Below are 25,375 nucleotides of genomic sequence, written 5' to 3'. Positions count from 1 at the left end.
TTTTCATTTGAGTGCCACAGATGTGCTACGAGGATGATCGCACAAGAAGCAGGGGGATATTCTTGCCCCCTCTTAACAACTATATTGTATAACCATATCATTTTATGGACCCCTACGAAAAACAGCATGTGCTGATAGGGTGTTCCATCCCACAAGTGGTAAATAACTGACACACAAAAAATTAATAAATTATACACATTTGGACAGGTAGTAAGCTACTAACAATGCTTCTTCATTCATTGCCAATGATGTATAGTATGTTTGGGTGACCATTGTGGTCTTTAATGGTGATATTTAGAAGCCAGTGACCATCATAATTGATGATATGTAATAAAAGTATGATGCAACAGGGGGTAAATAAAGTGACTTTAGAATAATAAGGGGGGCAGAGAAGGCATGAAGAAAGAACATTACATTCCTTCTGCATTTACATTCATTTTTCCTTAAATTTTCTACAAAAAAAATGCAGAAAGATAGTTTACCTTGGTGGGCATGACTATTTCTTTTTTATTACCAAAAAAATATATATCATTGATGCATCATGCTAAGTAAATGTTTGGCACAGAAAATTAACAAAATGGGAAAATTGTGGATGACCAAAATAAATAAAAACAAATGGATAAATGAAGGACACATGTTGAGAGTGAATTCACATGACAAAGAAAGGGAAGGGATAGAAAAAGAAAGAATAATAAAAAAAAAGAAAAGAAATGAATGAATGAAAGGAAGGAAGGAAGAAACAGCAATATAAAACAAAGAAATATATATATAGGCAGAAACAAAGCAGAAAAAAGAATGAATGAAATCAATGAAGGAAGAAAGATAGGAAAGAAAATGATTGATTTTTGCAAAAAAGAGTGAATGTTGTTACAATGCAAACCATCCAAAACACAACACAATAAGTGAGCATTATGAGTTGAATAAAACACAGGACAAAAAAAAAACTTCTGTGAATCACAAATTAAAACATTGAAACAAAGCAAATGGCCAAGCCATGCTCGGATATTAAAACACTTTCCAATTAAAAACAAAACCAATCTGTCAGCAATGTAACATCTAAAACAAAACTCCAACAGTCAACCAACTTAAAACGAATCTCAATCAAGTTTAAACAACTTGTCGTTGATCAAGCAGAAAGCATTACTTCATCTACTTCTTTTTCCATTTGAACGTATAACAGCTGAGTTTTACAGTTACAGACCAATGTGCTTCGTACAGGAGATCGTGCGGGAGAGCAGCTGGGCTAACGGGGTTGACACAAGCTTGTGGTGCATCGTTCCAGCTTGCTCGCGGCAGGGGGGCTGCTTCTATAAATTCGCAAGACTTTAGCGTCCTAAGGAAGAAGGGGGAAAAGTAGGGAGGCAAAACACACAAGAATAATCACATAGTTTGGGATCATTGAAAATGTATCCACTTTGACCCAGTCATAATAGGAACTTCTCTCAGTAGTTTAGCCTTGTCCTGTTTGACAATGATTTAATGTTTGCAAGCAGCCATTTTGAATTGAATTTTGAGATGATGTGTTAGTATGGTTGATATGTCAAAGTAGTGTGCATATGATTGAAATGGTAAAACGCCACTTGGTCTACACCCATTTTGGTCCACTTTCCATTTGGTCTCATTAACCATATGTCTTATCCCAAAAATCAAATTAAAAAAATAAAAACATGAAATTCTAATAACTTTCTTAATGTTTGCTGGATTTTTCTCACACCTTCACAAGTATTTATTTTTTCTGCTATTTTTACAACAGACTGTTTGTCAGGGTTACCATTTTGTTCAACTGCAAGTAAAGTTTCATCCATCTTGTCTGACATGTACTTTGTCTAACATCACTCAGGGGCTGTTGCAAGAAAATATTTGCAATCAATCACACAATTTCTGATGCAAATTTACAAGTGATAGATCAATCATAACTAAAGCATGACTTAAAATTGATTTGTGGACCTGAAATTGACTTGCGATCAACTGTAAGTTTCATGCAACACCCTATTAGTCTATATAGTTAGATTAACTATTTATGAATCCAATTTTCATTTGACATAGTGCAAAATAAATTAGTTGAATAGGAAATTGGGCGTTAGACTAAGAATGAGAAGTTGTGTAATGTAGACCAAATGGCAATTAGACCAAATGCTTGTAGACCAAATGAATATACCCCAATTCATACATCCATCAGAAAATGGCTTACTTTCTGTCCATTTACATGCTGTATTTTCATTGTCATGGCAACAATGATGCAATATACATGAATGTATTAAAATTCCACCGTATCATACCTGGGAAATGACTGCATGTAGAATGATCATTGCAAAAAATGGGTTAGTTCTGGCGATTGGTGACTAGCCATGATTGTGACGATGAAGAGTGCATGTATGTTTGCCAATGAAGTTATAAATGGTAATATATCTCTCAAAATACACATGAAATATCACATTTCAACGTAATTGTATCGAGTTTTCTAGTTACTGAATAACTGGGCTAAAAATGAGCCATGCATTGCAGGTACGATGTGATAGAGCAGGAAGGCTTTGTGGGGGGAGAGGGGGTGCACTGGGGGGAAGCAGCCAATAAAATGATTGAACTTAATAATGTGATACAATCATGCAAGCATTGATGGTGATTATTTGATGACAATAACGCTCAAATTCTTTTAAACGACCAACCAATAATCAATACAGTTGCAACTAAATTGAAAAGTGAACTTTAACCCGTGATTTCTTGCATATTCGCAATTCAAGACTCCAGTCAAGAAAATCGCTACCACAAAATGTAAAGTAGAAGCCAGATACAGTTTCAAATTTTAACACCTATCTACTCTTGTTTCTCAAAGGATAAAGAAACAAAACGGCAACATGATTTTTAACTCTAGTTGCAAACTTCATGCTTGATTTGAAACCCTGAGCTTTCAAACAATCATATTACAATCTGATAACTCACAACTCAAAACTCAAGATTAAAGAAAATAAAACAACACAAATATCAAGTGGTACTAAACAATTAAACCTAATTATTTTGAAAATTATATTGCATTCATTTACTCAATCTCCAAGGAAACACAATCTAATGAGACTTTTTCCCACCCAGCCCCCAACTACATGTAGATATCTGTAGTTCAGTTGTAAATTCAGACATCCTATTAAAAAAAAGCTGGGTATTTTTTGCCATCTAAGCAGAGTGCAACACATCTTTCATTGATCAAACATTACTGTACCTAATTAAAATGATTTCAAAATTTCCGCACTTCACAGAAGTGTCACGCTGACTGAATCATCAAAATCTAGGGGGTGAGAGAGAAAGAGAGAGAGAGATAAAATGGGATATGGTGGACTTTAACAAAAATAAAACACACATCTTAAATCTGTATCAGTATCACAAGCACTACGCTAGTAAAGTAGTATAACAGGGCTAAGCTAGTTAGGTAATTAAGCTAATTATGTTAACTATGAATTATTTCAATTATTAAAAACCTAAATATTAAGTTTGTCAAGTGAATAAATTTACTTGACATAATTTCTTGGCAATTATTTTTTTTTTTTTTTGTAAGAAAAGTCAAGAATTCAATACCCTTGACAAATTACATGTATGTCCAAAATGACAAGAATTAAAGATTTAGAATACACATTTCCTTCTTTTATGTCTTTTTTTTTGCTTGTTGGACATTAAGTGAAACTGCTTTCTTTCATTTTATCCTCCCAAAAGATAAACATCTAATTGAACTATTCAATGTAGATGCATATCACCATCTACAAATTTTCCTACATACATCGTGTTACAAACTTTGAACATGGGACAAAAACAAATAGCAAACAAAATATAAGCTTTAATGCGATGGCAAAGGAATTGCTTCAAATGAATTAAGATGTTCTTTATCATTTAAACTGTAGTAGAAAGATCATTAATTTAATCCAAAATTGCATATTATATAAATACACAAGTGACATATCCATTGGAAGTCTCTTTTAGCAGTGGAATTATTTTTCATAATTCTATCATACATATCGTCAGGGATTTTCAGTAACGACACAAAATCAGATCCATACTGTAAGAGTTAATGTTAATGGGTATAAACAAAACACATCAACACAGGTGCCAGTTGTAACATAACAGGGGTTTGGAAAGTGCAGACATGTATCCACAGAAAGAAAGAATGTGTATTTTTATTAAAGAAAGGTTAGATCACTTTCAGAAATAAAATGGATAATATGCTGGTATGATCATAAATGCCATGAGGGATAAGAGAGTGGGCATTAGAGAATGGTAGGGTAGGGTGCACATATGGAAAGGTGTACATGGATGTGAGGAGGGACAATCAAACAATACATCAGAATAAACATATGGGACTTACAGCAATCACAAAATACACTGGCTGCATGCAAATACAACATCCAAAACTCAGTTTTTACTCCATTATTAAAGATTTCTTCTGTTTCCCCAAGTCATTTACAATTTTTAAAGGAAATCCATATTAATTCAATGAAAATATAATTTTTTTCCAAAGGCATCGTATTAAAGACAGAAAGTACGAAATGAGAGCTAAGATCATGACTCAAACAATAAACATGCAAACTGTCATATCCAAAATTATCTAATTTCTGAGGCAAAACTGACCATATTTCACGGACATGTACTTTTGCAATCGATATATAAAATCCCTGAATCATTACTTATATGTATTTTAAAGTTGCGAAAGATCACAGATTTTGACAATCAAAAAGTGTCTCAAAACAATGGTATGACATGATTTAAAGATTACCAAAAATGTAATCTTTACAAAATTTACAATAACACATAATCATTTTTTTTTCACCACTACATTACTTGAATTGAAAGACATTTCATTTTCTTTCACTTCAAACTGTTAGGTTACTGGCTCTTAAATACTTCAAAATTCTGCAAAAGAAAGCATATTTATAGCAACAAGATTCTACAACAATCAGTAATTTTATGTAGATTTATGATATCATGCACTTTACTTTATTAAGTTTTGTACATGTTTGAATCCTTCCCAAATATTCCAATGGTAAACATCTTCTAAGTATCCATTTCAAAAAGCTTTTAGTATATTTTTACAAGATTGTCGAGTATTCTTAAATATACTATATTTTTCCATAAGCGTGAGATTATTATTGCTGATTTATTGATTGAATTTATGCAAGGTTGTGATCGCAGATAGGTAGTTCATGTTCTTTTCAGTTCCATCTGGTAATAAATTGTTCAGAATAGCTTTGATACAGTAAACGAGTCACGTATTGAATAAAGAAACTAACTTGACAGAATACTGCTTATCGCAACAAAAATAGAAGCATTTAAATACACAAGTGAATTTTCTTTCAAGACCATACAACATTGCACAAGAAGCTCAACTACCATCTAGGGATATTTTTGTTTTGATACATTAGCTCTATGCCCTTATCAAACTTATCGGCTTAACATAAACATATATATAAGCGAAAGAGGCATGCTCGCTACAACGCAAACAAAAAACACACAGATAGATAATATATTTCTATGGTACAAGCAAAAGGTGTCATCGGTAAATGACGCTAAGTTTTAGGATAAACATATACATATATATATAGGGGATTTAGTCTAGCTGGTTTGGGGGTAGTCCATTAGGATGTTTTGTTACATGACATCGACAAAGAACTCACAAGGGTTTCCCATAGCCATGCGGAAAGACTGTCTGCTGCCGGATAGATCCTCAGGCACGCTACCGAGTTGTCTAGGCATCATTGGTACCATGGCAGGTGGCCCACCTTGGCTTGGGGGACCAATGCCTTGGGCGGGGCCGATGCCTTGGGTTTGGTGATGCGGGGGTCCGACCGGCACTTGCTGGGGGCCGATCCCTTGATGGATTCCGGAGGAAGATCCGAAGCCGATGCCGTGATGCTGTCCTCCTATCGACGGGGGACCGATGCCGTGGTTCGAAAGGGCACCGATGCTACCGCCAGGAGCACCACCAGGGGCCATCATGCCGGTGTTCGTGACGGACGGGGGTCCAATGCCCTGCATGCTACCCATGAGGGCGGGAGGAATGTCTCCGGCGACGGTAGATGCTTGGTCGGAAGACTCACTACCGCTCCCTTTGCTTCCTGATCCTCCTTTAGATGCCAATGCTTTGGCTATCTTATCTTGGCTATGACCAGAATCACTGCTTCCTAGAACACAAAATATCAGGGAAAAAAATCAGCCAAGTGCCTGTTTACTGCACCCTTTCCAAGCTGAAAAGTAATTTGCAAAGCTAATATTTGCTAACATTGTAATGCCTTCACTTGCAATTTGATTACGTAGAGGGAGATGACTTAGCATATCAGATCTTTTTACATTGCCATAGAATATACTGCTCTTTTTAAATTCATATAATATCATTAAAGGTAAATGCTAGTTTTGGTAACAATATCAAAATGGGTTCGTACAGAATCCAATGAAATGACCACCAAAGTGTCTGTTTGTATAAATAAAACGCATGTGCCAAAGGATTCTGGAAGAAATTGTGTAATTGCTGAGAAATCAGCAAATAAGCACAGGATTCGGGTAGGGCGTCGGGCGCGACGCTCTAAGCAATACTTATACATTGTCCCACGTGCGCTTATCTGTGTTCGGGATCTTCGGTGTGAACATTTTTCAGCGTAGATTTCAAGATTTCACAAAGTTCAGTTAATGTAACCGTACCAGATCTAGATCCTCGATGATATACTGACAATTAAGCCTTGTTTTACAGACTTTCTCATGAAATCAGTGTTTACTGCAACTACTGGAATTTCTCTTTAAACAAAGTTCTTTGGAACCACATATAGATCAGAGGATGATGTGATATGCACTATACAAGAACAGAATATCATTATTCTAAGTGTCATTAATAGGTGAATTCCACCAACTTTAAGCTGCTGAGCTACAACCCAGTTTGCAATCAATAAATCACACAATGGATACCAAGAATTTCTGGAGCTCTTGAGGAGTTATTCCTAGATAAACACATTAACATGTTTCACAACTTCATCATTCCTGACAACCTCACACTCCACTAGTTGGAAATATAAGGGCCAACATCAAAACTTGTAATTAAAACAGCTTGATACTTCTGCCAATGCCCCAAAAGATAGATGATATCTGTATACTCTTACATGCTCGATCAGTGGCAGATTCAGGATAAACCAGAAGTGGGGTACCACAAGGGGCCACTTTCTCCTCTAAAATTCTGTGACACCCCCCCCCTCCCCATTAAACAGAAGATCCTTACCTTTTGGGGGAGGAATGTCCCATTAAAATTTCCCCCCTCCCCAGAGGCTACAGGGGCCCAAAGTTTTTATTTACACACTTTTCTATTGCCTTTTTAGAAAAATTGCATGTTTTTCATCCCTAATACCTGGATTCCCCTGGATATGGTTCTTCATTAACTTACCTCCACTACCACTACCTATGCTTGTGGCACCAAAGCTTGTGTAACTTGCCGTGTCGAAGCTTGTGTAGCCCGGGACCCCTGGGGGCATCTGATAAGGCATAGGGGGTGCAGTGGGGAGGGATGGCGGGGGCATCCAGTGGCCCTGCTGGGGTAGGGGCGCTAGCGTGTCCCTGTCCGCCTCGGAGGCTTCATCTCCTAAGGAAAGAGAGGCTAGGTCTGGACAAGAGAAGAAAAACACCACCAGTCAAGATGATTTTCAGGATATTGTTAAAAATGTATGATTATCAACAAATAATCAGATGAAAATGATTTACATCATATCAAATAAAACTAGAACTAAAATCAACATTTCAATTCTCTACACAAATTACCCTCGTAATATATTAGACACTTCACTGGCACAAAATCTTATTCATTTGACACTTATTCCATGAAACACAAAAGCACATAAAAGCTGCTCTGCTACTGCCAGGATAATGATTATTCACTATCAAAGAGAACTTAGCGACAACTTTTGATAAAGTATGTGAAAAGTGCTACCTATGCAAGTATAATTATCATATCTTTACGTTATACAACACATTGATCGGAGAAGTACTTCCACAAAGGCCAACAAAGACAAAGTAGCACTATCTGTGACAGATTGATCATGGAAACTTACTTCCACAAAGGTCCCCAAAGACATAGTAGCACTGCTCCGAGAAAGTGATCTTGTTGACTGTATGTCTGATGAAGCCAGCTTTTAAGAGGTTACAGGCGTACTTCCTCGCTTCTCTCCTGTCTTGAAAGCCTTCTACATGCGTGAATAGCCATTCTACTACATCAGAACCTAAAAACAATAGAGAATTTGTTAGATGAACTTTAAGAAAAGGATTCGGGGAAGTTTCACAAAGATTTAAGTCGAACTTAAAGTTGCAATTAACCTCCAGTAGCATGTGGTATGTAACTAATTGCTACACTTGGGCATATCATGCTTTTGAAATGTGCTCTACTGCATATACTAACCAATGACACTATGCACGACGGCAATTCGGCAAGAGTTTTCGTCAGACGATAAAAATTTTGTGACCCCCCCCCAAAAAAAAAATTATTTAATATGGTCAATAACTGTCCATGAGTATCATGTACATTAAACCTTCTTACTTTGTGATCTGTCAATTTAGTCCACATTAGGTAGAAGTATCCGTCTCCCAAAGAATTAAACTGAAAATTCCTTTCATGCAGTACATAAAATCCTATGGCTCATCACAGCCATTCTTCATCAGACACATCTTCCCCACTCATTCTTTGATTTCAAGAAAATAGCCACACTGCTTCTTACTCCCAAATCCAATATCCGAAGCAACAAACTCATTCTTTTCTGACAGAAATAAGAAAATCTGATCCCGAAGACAGTCCCTGCAATCAACAACGAATTCACTGTTCATAGCTTACACTCTCAACGAGTTCGAGCCATAATTTTTGTGGGGTTGACAAGAAATAACATTGTGAGCACTAGAATCATGCTCACAAAACTATTGTGATGTCCTTATCAACACTTATTTTCAAGTTTGGGAAGCGGTGTTCCTTGCTGGTATTTCTTGCATTGGAGGTAGACCTACACAGTAGTTTATGGCTCTAGAACTCGATACCTACCTATGAAAGCGCTTGATATGGTGATTTTGAGCCACATTCTATCCCTAATATCGAGGCCGGAGTCCGGGGCTGCCATTGCCCTGGCGATGGTCGTCATGTCCGTGTTTAAGGTCAGTCGACCAAAGTCTTCTAACCCTACGGGATTTAAAAGGAAAGAAAGACAATGGATAGCAAGTTGGTACAACGATCCCATTATGTGTAACGTCCATTTGATGTAAAGTGGTGTTATCCAATTGCTCCTACAAATATATTTGTCTTTAGACATCCCCTCAACTTGACATAGTTGTACTTTTTATTGCCCTAACCTACCTACCACCCTCCTTATCTGTCCCTCCTCTCCTATAGATTTCCACTACTACTTTCTGATCCTTACCTGTTTAATCAATCATTTTCCTGCCCTATGGACATTTCCTTCCTCCTTTCCTTCTCTGCTTCATCCTCTTATTCTCATCCATTATTCTTTTCATCTGTTTGCCACTATCCCCCTCCACCTTTCCCCTTCTCCTCCCCCTCCCCATCTTTATATCCCCCACTCTCATCCCCTCCTCCTCCTCCTGCTTTGCATCCCCCTTTCTACATCTGATCCCAGTAGCCTGCTCCCATAGCCCCCTCCCCATCTTCCTCATTCCTTTTCTTCACCCTAATCCATGTTTTATGACACTAATGTTGTTTGAATCACCAAACTTGACATGCAACTCAACTTACTTTCTGACTCTGGTAGAGAACTGGTAATGGAAGAGCTGGTAGAGGTCATAGAGGTCATTGATGGACTCATAGGCCCCGCTCTACCTTGATACTCTGCAGCAACTGTAAAGAGATTATAGTAGTAGTATTAAATCCAGGTTTTAAATCTGGTTTAGTCCACTTCACTTCACCCACACCCCCTCCCTCCACTTTTAATCAGTGCATCAACATCATCATCATCACTATCATTGTCGTGTTGTTATATTCATCATTATCCCAATCACCATTACCATCCTCATCATCTATCATCATTGATAGTCCTCAGCATGATCAGTCATTATCATCACCATCATCTACATCATTGTCAACACCATTATCACCATTATTACAGGTGCCAGCTGTATCATCATCATCAATACCATCACCACCATTACCATCATCATCCTCATCATCATCCTCATCATCATCATCATCATCATCCTGATCATCACTATCACCATCATCATCATCATCACCATCCTTACCTTTCATGGCATTTGTGTGTGCTACCCATGCTCCAGGGTCTATTGGTCTGACCGGCTCACCTGCAAACAATCATGATACATCCAATCATTACAAAACACAATCAATATATGTAACTCATTTCACAGCTACAATATAACTACACATATCTACATGTGTGTCTATTTTAAGAACCTTGCCTGCTGCGAGAATTTGGTATTGGTATAGTGGTATAGTGGTATAGTGGTATCATGTATATTGTGATAAATAACTGACCACTTCGCTTATAAAGCAGACGTCACTCCTGTCAGATCCAAATTACTGCAACTATTGTTGAGCATATCGGGGGGGGGGGGTGTTTCACAAAGATTTAAAAATGACTTAGTCCCACTCACGGTATGAAAGACTTGACCCCAATAGTCAGATCGTGTCATGAGGATGCACACTACCGTGTATCAATCAATAAGATCGTGCATTGAATATCACGTACGCATCGGCATTTAAGTGTGACTCGAAGTCATACTTAAGGTCAAGTCCACCTCAGAAAAATGTTGATTTGAATCAATGGAGAAAAATCAGACAAGCACAATGCTGAAAATTTCATCAAAATCGGATGTAAAATAAGAAAGTTATGACATTTCAAAGTTTCGCTTATTTTCAACAAAATAGTTATATGAACGAGCCAGTTACATCCAAATGAGAGAGTCGATGATTTCTTTTGTTTTTCATTGTTTGAATTATACAATATTTCAATTTTTACGTATTTGACGATTAGGACCTCCTTGCCTGAAGCACAAAATGTTAAAATAATGGAATTCCACGTGTTCAGGGAGGAATGAAACTTCATTTCACATGACAATGACGAGAAAATTAAAATATTTCATATAATAAAATACAAAAGAAATAGTGAGTGAGTGATGTCATCAACTCTCTCATTTGGATGTAACTGGCTCGTTCATATAACTATTTTGTTGAAAATAAGCGAAACTTTAAAATGCCATAACTTTCTTATTTTATATCCGATTTTGATGAAATTTTCAGCATTGTTATGCTTGTTGAATTTTTCTCTTTTTATTCAAATCAAGTTTTTGTTGGGGTGGACTTGTCCTTTAAATCTTTGTGCGAAACACCCCCCTCAGTTTCAATCCTGGACAGAGTTATCAAATGCCTCTGATGAAATGGAAATAGTCACAGCAGTGAATTGTGGGGGATCAAGTTCAGAGAGGGTAAAATATAATAGTCACTTACTTCTTGGAATGGTGAAGTAGCCTTTTGGTGAAGGGTCCCAACATTTAGCTACAACTAATTTGATAGGACTGCAAAGAAAAAAATAGAAGAAATGAAGTTTGCTTTTAATGCAAGAAACAAAGTCACCATGTGAATGTGTGTGTTAATGCTGCCATTTTAACAACTGCATTTGCATTTTCATTAGCCAGGGGCTAGTGACACAAAACTTAGCAATTGGTTGTACAGTTGGATTTTTGCTTGATTGTACATAATAATCAATGTAATCAAACTTAAAATAGCCCTACAATCAAAAGTTTTGTTTACAGGGCAAGGTGAGATGCAGTAATTAGAAGTAAAATAGATAAAACTGATCAATTTGAAGATTTCATGCTGCAATTACAAATAGACAAAAACTTATGGCTTACAAATTAAATTGTTTTAAGTCAATACAAACATCCATCCTTACACTTTAGTGCTTCCCTTCCTCACATAAATAAGAAAATATCATCGGAAAGACAAATACAGTAATTAAATTCTCTTTTTTTTTTCAATGGAAATGTGTGTCAGACTTTGACTTCACACTCCAACCAAATCTAATCGAACAGCTCCAGCATTCCACTTGAATAAAAAGTGTGACTGTGCACCATTATTTCTAGCTTACATTAAAGTTTCCATAGAAATCTGCCAAACTCAAAAACATAACAAGAATTATCAATTTCTATATCAAGTGATGGAGGAGGGGTTGGGTTGAGGAAGGAACATGCACTGAATAAAATAAAGTAGAGGGAGAAGATCAGGATAAGCTCTTGAGTGTGAGGTGAATCTGGGGCCCGTCTTACAAAGAGTTGCGATTGATCGGATCAATGGCACTTGATCGGATCAATGGTAACTATGGACAGCCAGCAACGTCAACATCTAAAATGCACGAATGTTCAAAATGTTTTTTAGATATGACATAAATTATATATATTCATTGTTTTCTTGACAATTCAGTGCGTTCGCCTTTGTTTAGTTTACAAAGGACATTTTGAAAATTTTATGGAGAAAAAAATAATGACACTGATGGATTTCCATAGAGTTATGATTGATTGGATCAATCGTAATTCTTTGTAAGACAGAGCCCTGGCCATCCCCGTATTCAGGGACTAGACCGGGAATGTAAAACTTTACTCTGACTACTACTACTAGTACTACTACATAAACTTACCCAGGTTGATGAACTGCTTCTCTTAATACTCTGACTGCATCGTCATTACTCATATTTTCAAAGCTCACATCGTTCACCTAAAGAAAGGACAAAATAATTAAATACAAATGTGAAAAAAAAATAAGCCGACAGAGATCTACATGTAGAATATGAGGAATCAAAATTGAGCATAAAGTTTGACAATCAATTCAATAAATGGTTGCATTTCAAATCATTGAACTAAAATAATATTTCCTTTATTCTAAAATGCAAATTTACACGCTATGAATATGAATTCACATCTGCACATCATAACATAAGTTACTGCAATGAATAAAAAATAAATATCACATGTGGCTTGTCAAATTCCGAATGATGATTAAAGCCAAGCTTCGTGAAACACCTGTATACTGGTTTTATAAATGTAGATATCTCACCTGTAAGATCATATCTCCCGGTTCTATCCTACCGTCTGCTGCAACTGCACCACTGTTATATATTTTTTTTAAAAAGACAGTTTTACTTTCAACAAAAGTCAGAATAAATTGATTTAACCCGCCAGGGGGTGTGTAATGAAAATTACAAGTTTCACTTGGTATACAATACATCACCGTACCGGTCAGATCTCAATTGGTCTAATGCCCATTCGTCCAATTACCAATTCGTCTACGATCATTTGGTTTACCATCAGTTCGTCTACTATCCACATAGTCTAATTGCTATTTCGTCCGCTCACTATTTCATCCAATAACCATTTGGTCCAATAGCCATTTAGTGTATATACCATTGGTCTAATTGGACTAAGTGTTAATTGGGCAAAATGAATGACAATAAACTGGGTATCAGACCAACTGGTTATGAGACGAAATGGTCATAGACGAACTGGCGATTAGACAAGTGTTGATTGGACCAAATGGTAATTGGACCAAATGGTTATTGGACCAAATGTTGATGAATGGAATGGCATTAGCCTAAATGAAGGTAGACCAGGTGGTGAATGGACAAGTTGGCGATAGATGAATTGGCAATTTACCGATCTGATCACATTATGCTGATAAGGTTGTGTCCAACTGCGAATCAATGACGTTACACATTTAATAAATTGTGTGCACATTTCTATAACACCCCTTAGCAATGGAGTCACTTGTCCAAATCTAACATGTACTGACTGTTCTGTCTTCTTGAGTGTAGTATATGGTCTATAAATGTTGACCGACACTGTAGTGTCATTTGGTTACAAATCATCCTGAATCAAAATTAAGGCATTGTATTCAGTTTTCATTTTTGTCTTTCATATTACTATCATTATTTGTTTTGCCCCACTTTTACCTGGTAGGCGACAAGTGAACTGAATCACTGAGACCCGCAGGTTTCCCCTCCCCATTCATATTTAATACTGCAAGTGGAATCATTGTATTTCAGTGTATTCCTGTTTTGCTGTTCATAAATAAAACTAATCAATAGAACCAATTCATTAACAATCATATGAAAAACAAAATGTTCTCAAATACATTTTTGCTTGAATAGTAAATCATGAAATTCTTCTGATTGTCTGGTTATCTTTCATACAATGTTTTCAAAAAAGTGTGGAATTTAGCGAGGCAAAGTGAGGAATTATTCATCAGTAAAGCTTTTTTCTTTTTTTCTTCTTTTTTTCTTTTTGGACATTTTCTATAACATCCTTTGAATAGTCTGCTGTGCAAACCCTTCATTTGAGTTAAGGGTCTGAATGTGCATGCCTTGTGTACTGAGGCCCTCTCACTGAATTGAAACAGTAAGTTTTGTATATGCTAGTCTTTGCGTGGAAACACGCTTGTTGATCAAATTTTCAATCAGGGTCTGTGCCAGCAGACTATCCTTTGTAGTGAAGCATAGTAAAGAATTATTCATCAGTAATGCTCACTTTGTTAAAAATTTTGAACATTTTCTATCACATCCCTTGTACTTTCTAAACAGGATGACTCATCAGAAGAATCCACTTTTAAAATAATTATTTCAAGAAAAAGCCAACAGAACACAAGAAAAACACTATCTGAGCCAATACCAGAGTTATGCATCAAACTGCCAAACTTGATTACCGTTCTGCTAAATCATGATTACTCCTCGAATGGCAGAGAAAATTGCTGGGGTTTTTATCAGAAAAGTGCATATCGGTGATCAAACATCGCCTATAGCTATGCCAGGTTAACGGCAATTACACCATTGAGTCACATTCCAGATGAGAAAAGCACACATTGTTGTCATTCTTGCCATATCTTGCGAGTTAATTTCTAAAAATGTGAGTCATTGATTAAGAGATGGGTGCTGACACAAAGGCAACGCAATGATAACATTTTCAAACCCCATTACGAAACCCATCAACTGCGCATTTATTGGAGTTTGCATTTTAATCGCAGGCTCGTCTAGCCGCGGCTCCTATGATAAATGTCATTAACCCCTCCTCGTTGACAAAAATTGAAAGTGATCAGTTCTTCATTCGACAAAATTGAATGTTGCGAAAATAACTGCAGTGTCCAAAAAGCCATGTTGACTGCATTGTGTGCACCTTGTGTTGGGACAGTCAGAATAAACATGCTTTGTCCGAAAAGCAAATGTTGTGATTACAATGTTATGGAAATGCCTTAGAAAGCATTACCAAAATAACAACCCAAATAGAGAAATTGGCATCTTTGTCGTAAAATTCCACTTATTTTCAGTCTTGTTTATCCAATCAATGAATATAAATTAGCTATAATTAAGTCACAGATCTGGCATGCTCATTACATCCTGCATATTTCATTTATTAGGGGTATCATAAGTAATTTAGGCTGCTTTATTTTGTAGAAAATACTGCATATAAAAAGGCATTTCATCTAATATTGCCTACCTTGGAAAGAAAAGCAAATTGAGTTTGAATTTTTTAAAAGGGAACATATCAACATAAAAGAGAGGGGATGATCAAAGGCTAAACAGAGAGATAAAGATATGCAATCAAAGTATTTTTTTGTAAAGTGAAGTAAAAAAAAAATCAAATAGCAAAATAAGCCAAGATTGAACATCTTACCCTTTCATAATTGAGCCCACATAAATGCCTCCGTCTCCTCCTTTATTACTCTGACCAACAATACTGATGCCAAGAAAATTAATTTTATCTGGGAAAAAAATACAATATATACGTATAACATACAATCATATGATTAAAAATAGGCATTTGTTGAAAGAAACCTTCAGATTTTACTAATCTTGTGTGTTTTAACAAGCAATGCTGCATAACAGCCCCGCCCCCCCCCCCCCCACCATCACCACCACCATTATAAGTCACATAGATAATAATCATAACATTTTGAAAATGAAAGTGACAATGATAGTTTGTAACGATGTAAAATAGATTTGCAACAAGCTACTGAAATCCTTCAATCTGACTGGGCGATCGTAGATTTGTTACAGATTTTGTGCATTCCTTACTATAACATATCTACATGTTCCCTTTCAAATTGAAATTGAATTAATAAATAATACAATCATGGCGTGGATGCCTTTTCATAGTAGTAGTGAACTTAAATTCTCACAAATAACAAGAAACTAAGAAACTTACCTAAATTTAATGTGACATTAATGATGTTGAGTGACATTGTTGAATCTGTTATACTACTAAACGATGATGCCTGCATAGAAAGAAATAAACATCAAAATAGATAATGACTTAGCTAAAAGGTGTTGAGTGGGCTCATATATTGGAATTACCGAATCTACCCCAAATCTGCATTTACATCGTGAACGAGGGCAGACTCTAATCACTTCTTCAATAAGAAAATTCAAGGTTAATACAATAAATGTGACATGATGTCATCAACTTACAAACTTGCAGTAACAAAATGTAAATTTAGTATGAAGCATGTTTGTTTTAATAATGAAAACACATTTAACTGATTTACTTTGAGCTTCAGTATGTGGGGGATAAAAAATTAGAGAATTTTGACACACAAATACCTCAGTAAGAATACCAAAGTTTCTTGCTTGATTAAAGGAAGTATTAAACAACAGACATTTTTCTTTCATATTCCGAATAGTTTGAGATGTCTGCCTGCTTGCTTTTTTAAGCTGCACAAGTCACGGACACAGGAGAAAATATGATTCACGCATTATTAGACTGCTATTAAAAAGAATTTATAATCCTTAACTTATATCATCAAAATTGATACAAGCAGCATTTATAGTTAAACTTCTGAATAAGTGCATATGGGAAGTGCTTGAATTCATAAAAACTCTGTGCAATTTCAGTCTTGTTAAATCTTTTAATACTGTGAAATCCAACACCCCCAAGTATATACCAAAAGTTAAAGTTCATTAATACTGAACTTCCTGCCTTCTTGGCCAGCCTTCAGGGCATGAATTCTTAAAGTGACCAGAGCTCTATAATGTATTCCTATAACCATGGAGGCAAAGATTTCCTCCATGTTTGCACCTTGGAGGAAAGAAGTTTCCTCCATATTTGTACATTGCATCAGAGGGGATGGGCTCAAAGTCAAACCTTGTTAATACTCGGGTGCTGGCCAAATCAGGTTAGTCAGTGAACCAATATAATGGTCTTTGCAAAATTAATACTTTGAGTTGCAAAAAATTGCAAGGTTTTTGCAATTTAAGCCTGATATCAAGTTGATTTTGATAAATGCGGAAAGACAAAGTCAATTTCTTTGTGAAGGTTTGATGGAAATCCTCAAAGAAAAACAGTCGTGGATTTTTTTAAGTTTTTATTTTGTGAAGTCTCATGTGAGCAGCTTCTCCAGAAATCCTGTGATAAAAAATTCAATTAAAAAAAATTCTCAGAAAAATGACAATGATATCAATACCTCATATCAGATACATCATTTCATATCCCCTTCTGTAAGACATTTTCAATCATAAATCATTGAATAGTTTGGATTTATATCAAATGATTCAAAGGAATCTGCTTGTAAGTGACATCACACAATTTTAAAAAAATCACAATGCTCTTATTTCTGACAGATTTCTTTGACCACAACTATCTCTTATTTTCAGGGGACATGTTGTCAGGTCTGACAACTTTCCGTGATAATGATTGCCTGAGAGGCAATGTTACCATAGTAACTGTCGGATAAAACGTCTGACAAGCCCTTTCATGAAAAGCTCCCTTGATTTTATTTAATATTCTTGTTGAACTTGCCCTTTAACCCTATCTAGGTAATTTCGTACAATATAAACATGTACGCTGCACTTTGTAAGTGCATGTCAGACCCACAGTTGCTCTAAAACGTGATTTCGTGTACCAAGTCAATGCAAATTGTGTTTTCAGCAATATATCATAATCAAATGATTATTTTTTTTTACATTTGCTGGTCTAAATGGATCTATTTTATACTGTTTATCATCTAATCTCCCCCGACTATATGATCTCTCAAAATACCCCGGCCTAGATAGGGTTAAAGTTTTCTGAATGTCATACTCTGTGTACAGGTGGCATCTTAGGTCTTCTTCTCCTCTTCTTATTCTTCTGTCCTCTCAATGGTCTTGCTAAGCTACTCCTTTCTGTGGCACTGCTGAATCTGAAAAAGAAACAATATGGATGAAATTTAACCCATCAGTTCCTGAATTCTTTAATTTTGGTACATTGATATGTACATTGCCCCTAAAGGTTTCAGCTTAAATTACAAATACTCAGGGTGCTACAAAGGACTTGCCCGATTGCCCAGGGCAAGTAAAAGTTATTAGAGTCGGGCAAGTGTTTTGAAGTACAGACCAAAACTACTTGCCCGAAATTGGGCAAGCAAAATTGTCAAAGTAGAATAACCACAATTAGGGTCGATATGATATGATATTGACCCAAAGTTTTGGTCATGGCAGGCAAGATAAAATCACTTTGGAAAAAGATAAGCAATAACAAGGTAGATCAGTTCAGGTCACAAGAGAGAAAAGGGTCAATGGTTTATAAAACCGCACAACTTTCTTTTGAAGAGGTAAAAAAGTTTTTTTTTCCAGGATTTTTTTTTGGGCGAACTCAATTATTTATTGATATCTACTTATTCAAATTCAATTTCTTAAGTAAAATATTGTAGGCCTATAGGATAAGAATCAACAAATCATGATTCTTTGAACAAAAAAAACATATCCTTCACCAGTTCATCATCCTTTTAATACCAGGGGCCTCTTTCATAAAGGACTTGCAACTCTTGTAACTCTGCCATAATGGCAACTACCATGGTAACAGGGCTCAGCAGCCAATCATAATCAACGTTTCCATGGTAGTTGCCATAATTGCAAAGTTACAACAGTTGCAAGTCCTTTATGAAATGGTCCCCTGAAGTCCACTTTTTTGTAATACACATATCAATGCATACTTTATTTTTCCGGACAATACCACTATTGAGAGAACTACTGAACAAATATAGTTTCAAGGACAGCTGGGGTATTCATCCAATTATTCCATATTCAACACCACAATAAATCTTGTTAATATTTACATGTTCCAAGGTGAAATTGAATAGCATGCCAAAAAGATTAAGATCTTTGAGAAAATCTTCACACTTCCTCGATAAATATAAAGCCTTACTGAGCCCCCTTTCAGACTAATGAAAATTCTTGCATGCAAACCTATATCAAAAACATATCCTAAAGCATATTATACAAATTTATCCTTTACAGGGGGGCTCCATCTTGTTTCAAAATATAAACCAAATATATATGCAAAGACATTTGCTTTATATGCATTCAAAGAACCAGAGCCAATTCATGTCAAAATGATGGTTTTCAAGAATAGTATGTACTAGGAATTGCCGACTCATCAAACTATTATATAATATTATTTTCATGTTGGCAGTTGTATGACCCCATATTAAACACCACAAAACAAATTTCAAATCAATGACAGGTTTTTATTGAAGAAGTCACTATTTGAGCTTTTGAAAATCCCACCACTATTAGTGGTATGTAAAGTAATTGCTTTTAAAAATTGAATTGGAACATCCAGGGTGATAAAGAATTTTTTGAATTAAAAATGCATTTTGTGCCCCTTTTACACCACACATATAATAACAGTTAAAATACTATTTCTTCTAGTCTGAACAGACTATAAGTTCCACAAAAGGACTTTGTCGAACAGTATGAAAACCTCATAAAACCTTCATATGGGTCTGTCAATATTTGGCATCTTGGCATGCACCTATCAGTTTATATTGCACACAGATTATGAATAATTTCTTTCTCTATAAATGTCAATAATGACACAGGTGATGAATTTGCATTGGGAAAAGGGGAGAAACTTGATTAACAGGGGTGAAATTGAGTCTTGTCTAGGGCACTTCAATTAAGGATAACGTGTTCTCCGTAGCAAAACTGTTGCTGAAGCGTCTGGATGTATACAGCCAGATTATTGACAGAATGGAGCAATTTTAAAAAGGGAAACCTGTGTAAACTTTCACAAAACACATACATTGACAGAATTTGATACGGGATAGACTGATAGGAATGTAATATTGTAATTTGATCATGCCATTTCCATGATTCATAATTTGCATGAAGGCTTCATCAATCTTTTCAAAGGAGTAGTTTAAGCATGATGGGTGTTGGGGGCCAGTTCATAAAGCTAGTCATAAATTATGCATGAATTTGTGCACGACTGGTGACCCTTTCTCGTGCTAGATGATATATCCCTATGTAGCTGACTTAGCACGTAAGAACATGTTCCTTTCATGCGTAACTTGTAGACTTGATGTCACTCAGTTTTAATGATTAATTCACTTTTCGGCTTATTTGATTCTGCTCTGTTGTATATTAATAGAAAAAGGGTGGACTTCTCCCCCAAGTGGTTTATGAGCTCTGAGTCCCATAACACAAAGGTTAGCAATTGATTGTATGCTTGATTTTCATGATTGATTGCACATTGTAGTCAATGGAATCAATCGTAGTCGATGGAATCAATCATAGTCGATAGAATCAATCGTTGAAAAATGTTCTATGATCATTGCTAAGATTTGTGTTACGGGCCCTAGGTCGTGTGATAAGCAGATGATCTGCAACAGGACGTCAAATAATTCAGAATTTAAAAAAAAGATTTGTTGAATCAAAGCAGGTCGTAAAGTCGGATGTCACACACTTTGACTATTACTAAACTTTTTTTTTGTTTAATTAAAAAACTTTTATCTACATGCCTATTGAATTGAAAACAAGGTAGACTTCTCTCTTACATAGGTCTATGAGTTCTGACTTAAAGATCTGCAGATGATCTGCTGAAGAAAGTCAAATTATTCAGAATTCTTCAAAAGAGTTTCAACAAACCTGCTGTCATCGTCCGTTGAGTCAAAGCAGCTCGTTGAGTCGATGTCGCTGCTCATCAACGTTGACGAACTCTCATATCCATGCCCGCTTCGATGGTGATGATCTCTCTTGCTTCTTGAAACTGCAAAGAAACAATAAAGATACAAATTCAACTATTACTCAACTAATCGGATGTAATTTATACTCTTCTCAATCTTAGGCAACAAAAAAAAAGAAATAAAGTTTTAATAATTGTCTTTGCAGCCATAAATTTGCAGTAGTGGCCTGGTTGGTTTCTACATAGTGCAATGCAATAATGAACAAAGAAACCATGTGACACGATATATGAAAGTTGAATTACACATTTACAGTAAAATCTGTACATAAATACCGCCCAATGGAGACAAGAAAAGCATTTTTTCTGCAAAAATGAAGTATGAACATGAATGAAAAGTGAGAGCAAAATTAATTGTTAACAAATATTTCATGCAGAGAAAGAGAAATGCACTGAACATTAGAACTCCTGTCCCAAATATGCATACAATATATGCACCTTTGAAACATTCAGAATGCACATAAATACAAAAGATGTACGAAATAAGTTAACAGAAGTATTTTTTAATCCAAATATGAATTAAGACTCTGGAGACTGCTCTACAGATAAATCAATTAATTGTTCCTCTCATAGATGTTCTTCTTTCATTTTTTTTCATCTCCAGTAGCAGCACCTTATGTACATCCTGATGTTTAAGAAGGTTGCAAAATGCAATAGAACAAATATGGTTTCAAACCTAATACTGTATTCCTATTCATCAACTTCATTATTGGTTTGACCATGAAACATATCTCTACTTGGCTCCACCTTCTCTTTCTACTAAATGAATGCCATGACTGAGTTTGGTTTTTTTTTAATTAAAATTGATGTTTTGGGGTGGATCGGGGATGAATGTCTCTTTCCTTGCACGTAGATTTATCTCTAATTATACTCTCAAAATAAATAGCAATGCTGAAGTTTCACATGATTTACAGAATAATGATGATGTAACCTCAAATCACATCAATATAAACCTTACACACCCTGTAACTTGATATGATATATTTTTCATCAATAAAATAAAATAACATCACATTTTCAAACATGAAATGCACATTTTTTCTGTGGGAGCTTGGGAAGTGCCTCCAAATTGCTGTTAATGACCTAACATTTCTATTTTATCCGATCGCTAAGAAGAAAATCAGACTTACTTCACTTATCCTAACATAATAACATAATTGAGTACATTGGATGGGGACTGTACTAAAAAAAACCATTCGCAAACATCTATCAATGGGTCATCCCGTCATCGTAGAACCCCAATAAGGGATTAAATAAAAATGGACAGCTTTCAAAAGATGTTAAACCCTTTCTTCCGACACCACAATACAAGTTTTGTGGAAGGCTTACATTAGTGCTTGATAGCAGATGATAAAGACTATACATTTGTAGATCTTCTCTCCATTAGATGCAATCTATCTTATTTCTATCAGGGATTTGCGCCCAATGGATTTCAAATCCCCCGGCTATTTTCTGAGATCATGAATGCTTTTATCCCTCACAATGTCTTCGATAGGAAAGAAGCTTGAACATTACAGATTTTAAATGCGAAATCGTAGATCCCTGAAACTAATTTTAGACCCCTTTATACTTAATAACTTTATCAAGAATAGTACCTAAAAAAAGCCAGCTTAGCATTTTTATTCATTGGCAGTCATTCATATTTCCTTTCTCAAATCATATAGGTTTTTTAATAGCTTTAGAACCAAAGAATAATGACCTTTTTTTTTAATTGCTTTTTTCCGACATTTGGCAATTTCAAGCACTTTACTTTAATATCCTATTTTAGAAAGCAGCAATCAAGACTTTCCTAAACCAATGGACTGCCCCAAATATCTTTTCTAATTACCTACATAAATCTAATATCGAACTTGACACCAGCGGCAAATATCATGGTCATCAGGCTCAACGTCAACCATAATTAAGATGTCATCCAAAGTTTATTCCACAGAAAAGTAATAGCAGGCCTGAGAGTTACCCATAATGGTACAACTTCTCAGGATCTCATCTACAAATAAATTGTTTTGTTTTGTTTCTGTTTTTTTCATGTCCTGGCTCATTCTTGTATACATGAAGAATTGGATGTATGTTTGTGATTTATAAATTATCTAAATGTTTTGCAAAATAAATTCAATTCTATTTCATTCAACAACTTATTAATTTTTACAAACTGGTGACTATAAAACTGAGTTGGAAAATAGCTGCAGGTGTAACTACTAGGATCTGTTTTTCAATGTTCCTGAAAGTGTGCACTTGGACCTGAATTACACAGACTAAACACATAATGCTTGCATTAACTGGTAAAGAATATTGAGACTAGCACAAGAATCATTGCTATACCTGTATAATGATGGCAAGAATAGAAAGTATAGGCCTCCGCTACGAGGTGCATCTGGATGCCGGAACGAGCCGAGGTGAGGTTATCACTCCGGGGGTGGCAGCGGGTGGAACGGGCAAAGAGGATCGGGGGCAGGCAAAAACAGCGTGGGGATTTGATCGCAGAATTCCCCATACAAGATATATAAAAGATTGTTTTTACTCTGATAAAGATAACCACGCAATGTCTTTTATTCAATCGATCTCATGCGAAACGATGTTCATCAAGGAGCGGAAATCCAATGAAAAGGTTTATGGTAATTCCTGACTGTGTTTAATCCACTTCCAATCGTAACTGACAAGAAATGGCAAATTTGCCAATTGCAAATGTCAAATCGCTGTACATAATACATGATGAAAAATGATAGATATACAGTTTCCAACCACGGATACAACACATGCACGTAAGTATTCTGTGCACAAACACACCACAAATGATTATGAATACAGCTATGCATGGATCCTCAAATATTCATGACAACTTGCAAATATCCTCATAACCACAGCAAGGGAAGACTTCATTACGGGATCCATGATGAGACTTTTGAAGATGATACTGAATGCATCACACAACTCGTTGATGCACCATTGATGCCTTCATTGATGCTATCAGATCCTGTACTGTCAAGACCATTGATGGAATCACATCTAAAATCACAACTGTTGACATTTTGTCGCGTGGAATGATACACCGGCTGCCCAACCAAATTGGCAACAATGAAAGACAAGTTTCATGTCTGCTTTGCTAACATCCAACACCAGAGCGACACATCTCTGATGATCGCTTGGAGCAAAGGCTTTGATTTAACCCCACTGAGAATGTTTATAAGGAACATATCCTGGAGCTAGTATACCAGACAAGGAATCACCCTCATCATTTGCAAAATAAGACTTTCCACATGCAATGCATATAAGAGGTCCCTCATATAGCTGAAGATAAATAGACATCAAGGTGGATAAATACTAATGAATCTGTGAATCATGGGATAGAAAAAGAGTATACCCTACTCCAGGTTCTTTGACAAGGGACGCTGATGACTAAATGGCTGGACTCCTGCAGGAATCCTACTAACTGGGTTCACAAGGGTTTTTTACGTTGCGCCCTCCTGTTAAAATGTCTCTAGTCTAATCAAGCAAGGAGAATAGGTTTAGAGCTGATTCAGTCTCCTGAATGGAGTTTGAAGATTTTAACGCTGCTCTTCAGATCATTCCCCACTATATCCATTTATCTTCTCAAGGGTGCAATGGTATTGTCCTAGAGGATAACTGCTTTTATTGTGTTGAGTGGCAAAGTGGAGAGGATGCTGGAAGGGTCCCTTCTAACAGTGACTCACACATACAATGACAAAGTTCAAGAAGAAAGCATGTCCAATGCTAAAAAGACAAACACAACGTCAATGAAATTACTGAGGATGATTCCAGAGAATAAAATAGATGACCGAGCAAAGCTTCACAACACAAAAATGATGGAAGCTTACTGTCCGATTAAACAATATTGTCTTTGACTGATCCCTAACAGACATGCGGAAAGCAGTGACATCAGGAGCAGAGCTTCTACCAGACTGAACTGAATCAGTACAAACAGGGTCTCTATAACTCTGTTTTCACTATCAATAAGAGATGACCATTCTGAAGTAGCCTGGGTTCTCCATTCTTTCTTTTATTCCTACCACTAAAACACAAAAGCAATTACATGCATTGCACTTCTCTGCGTGACCCATGGTACTGGGAGAGAGACCAAGAGAGAGAGAGGCGGTCGGTCGTCTATAGACTCCATTGTCCTGATGATCTCTCCGAGTAAAACGCTCAACTCCTCTCCATCAAAGCACGCCATGAAATTGTCTTTTGAGTGAATGGTCATTAAATTGCCATTTCAGCTCCAAATCAAAAGGTCTCCTTTCACGATAACTTCTTTCAAAGGGGGTGGATGGATTTGTTTTGCTTTTTTTTCCAAAAGATTTCTTGCATTCTGTTGTAATCGGCCCTGAATGTCTGTATCAAAATCCCACAAGTGTTT

At 36.1% G+C, this 25,375-nt stretch overlaps 1 protein-coding gene across 2 annotated transcripts; it reads right to left on the bottom strand.

Annotated features, from left to right (window-relative positions):
- Positions 1-852: 852 nt before the first annotated feature.
- Positions 853-23,599, bottom strand: LOC446199 (dishevelled). Of its 2 annotated transcripts, XM_041624813.1 has the most exons (16): positions 23,323-23,599; positions 20,910-21,030; positions 18,082-18,181; positions 16,213-16,282; positions 15,682-15,769; positions 13,076-13,127; positions 12,660-12,736; positions 11,474-11,541; positions 10,249-10,308; positions 9,746-9,847; positions 9,041-9,175; positions 8,067-8,234; positions 7,406-7,621; positions 5,655-6,161; positions 3,215-3,280; positions 853-1,333 (listed from the first exon to the last, which is right to left on the bottom strand). In XM_041624813.1, the coding sequence occupies exons 1-15, from the start codon at positions 23,492-23,494 to the stop codon at positions 3,246-3,248; spliced, it is 1,971 nt and encodes a 656-aa protein (XP_041480747.1). In that variant the 5' UTR covers positions 23,495-23,599; the 3' UTR covers positions 853-1,333; positions 3,215-3,245. The 2 variants fall into 2 exon arrangements, with proteins under 2 accessions (XP_041480747.1, XP_041480748.1); XM_041624814.1 differs by lacking the exon at positions 3,215-3,280.
- Positions 23,600-25,375: the final 1,776 nt, after the last annotated feature.

This window comes from Lytechinus variegatus, chromosome 14 (genome assembly GCF_018143015.1).
Source record: "Lytechinus variegatus isolate NC3 chromosome 14, Lvar_3.0, whole genome shotgun sequence".
Lineage (NCBI taxonomy): Eukaryota > Metazoa > Echinodermata > Echinoidea > Temnopleuroida > Toxopneustidae > Lytechinus > Lytechinus variegatus.
The sequence above is the reverse complement of the archived record's forward strand: the minus strand, read 5'-3'. Positions and strand labels throughout refer to the sequence as shown.

Excerpts from the sequence above, each read along its gene's own strand:
- LOC446199 (XM_041624813.1), bottom strand. The coding sequence starts at position 23,494 with ATGGGGAATTCTGCGATCAAATCCCCACGCTGTTTTTGCCTGCCCCCG. Across the intron at positions 16,283-18,081 it reads AGATGCCACCTGTACACAGA|GCATCATCGTTTAGTAGTAT; the intron begins GTATGACATTCA and ends CTTTCTATGCAG. Across the intron at positions 6,162-7,405 it reads CATAGGTAGTGGTAGTGGAG|GAAGCAGTGATTCTGGTCAT; the intron begins GTAAGTTAATGA and ends TTTGTGTTCTAG.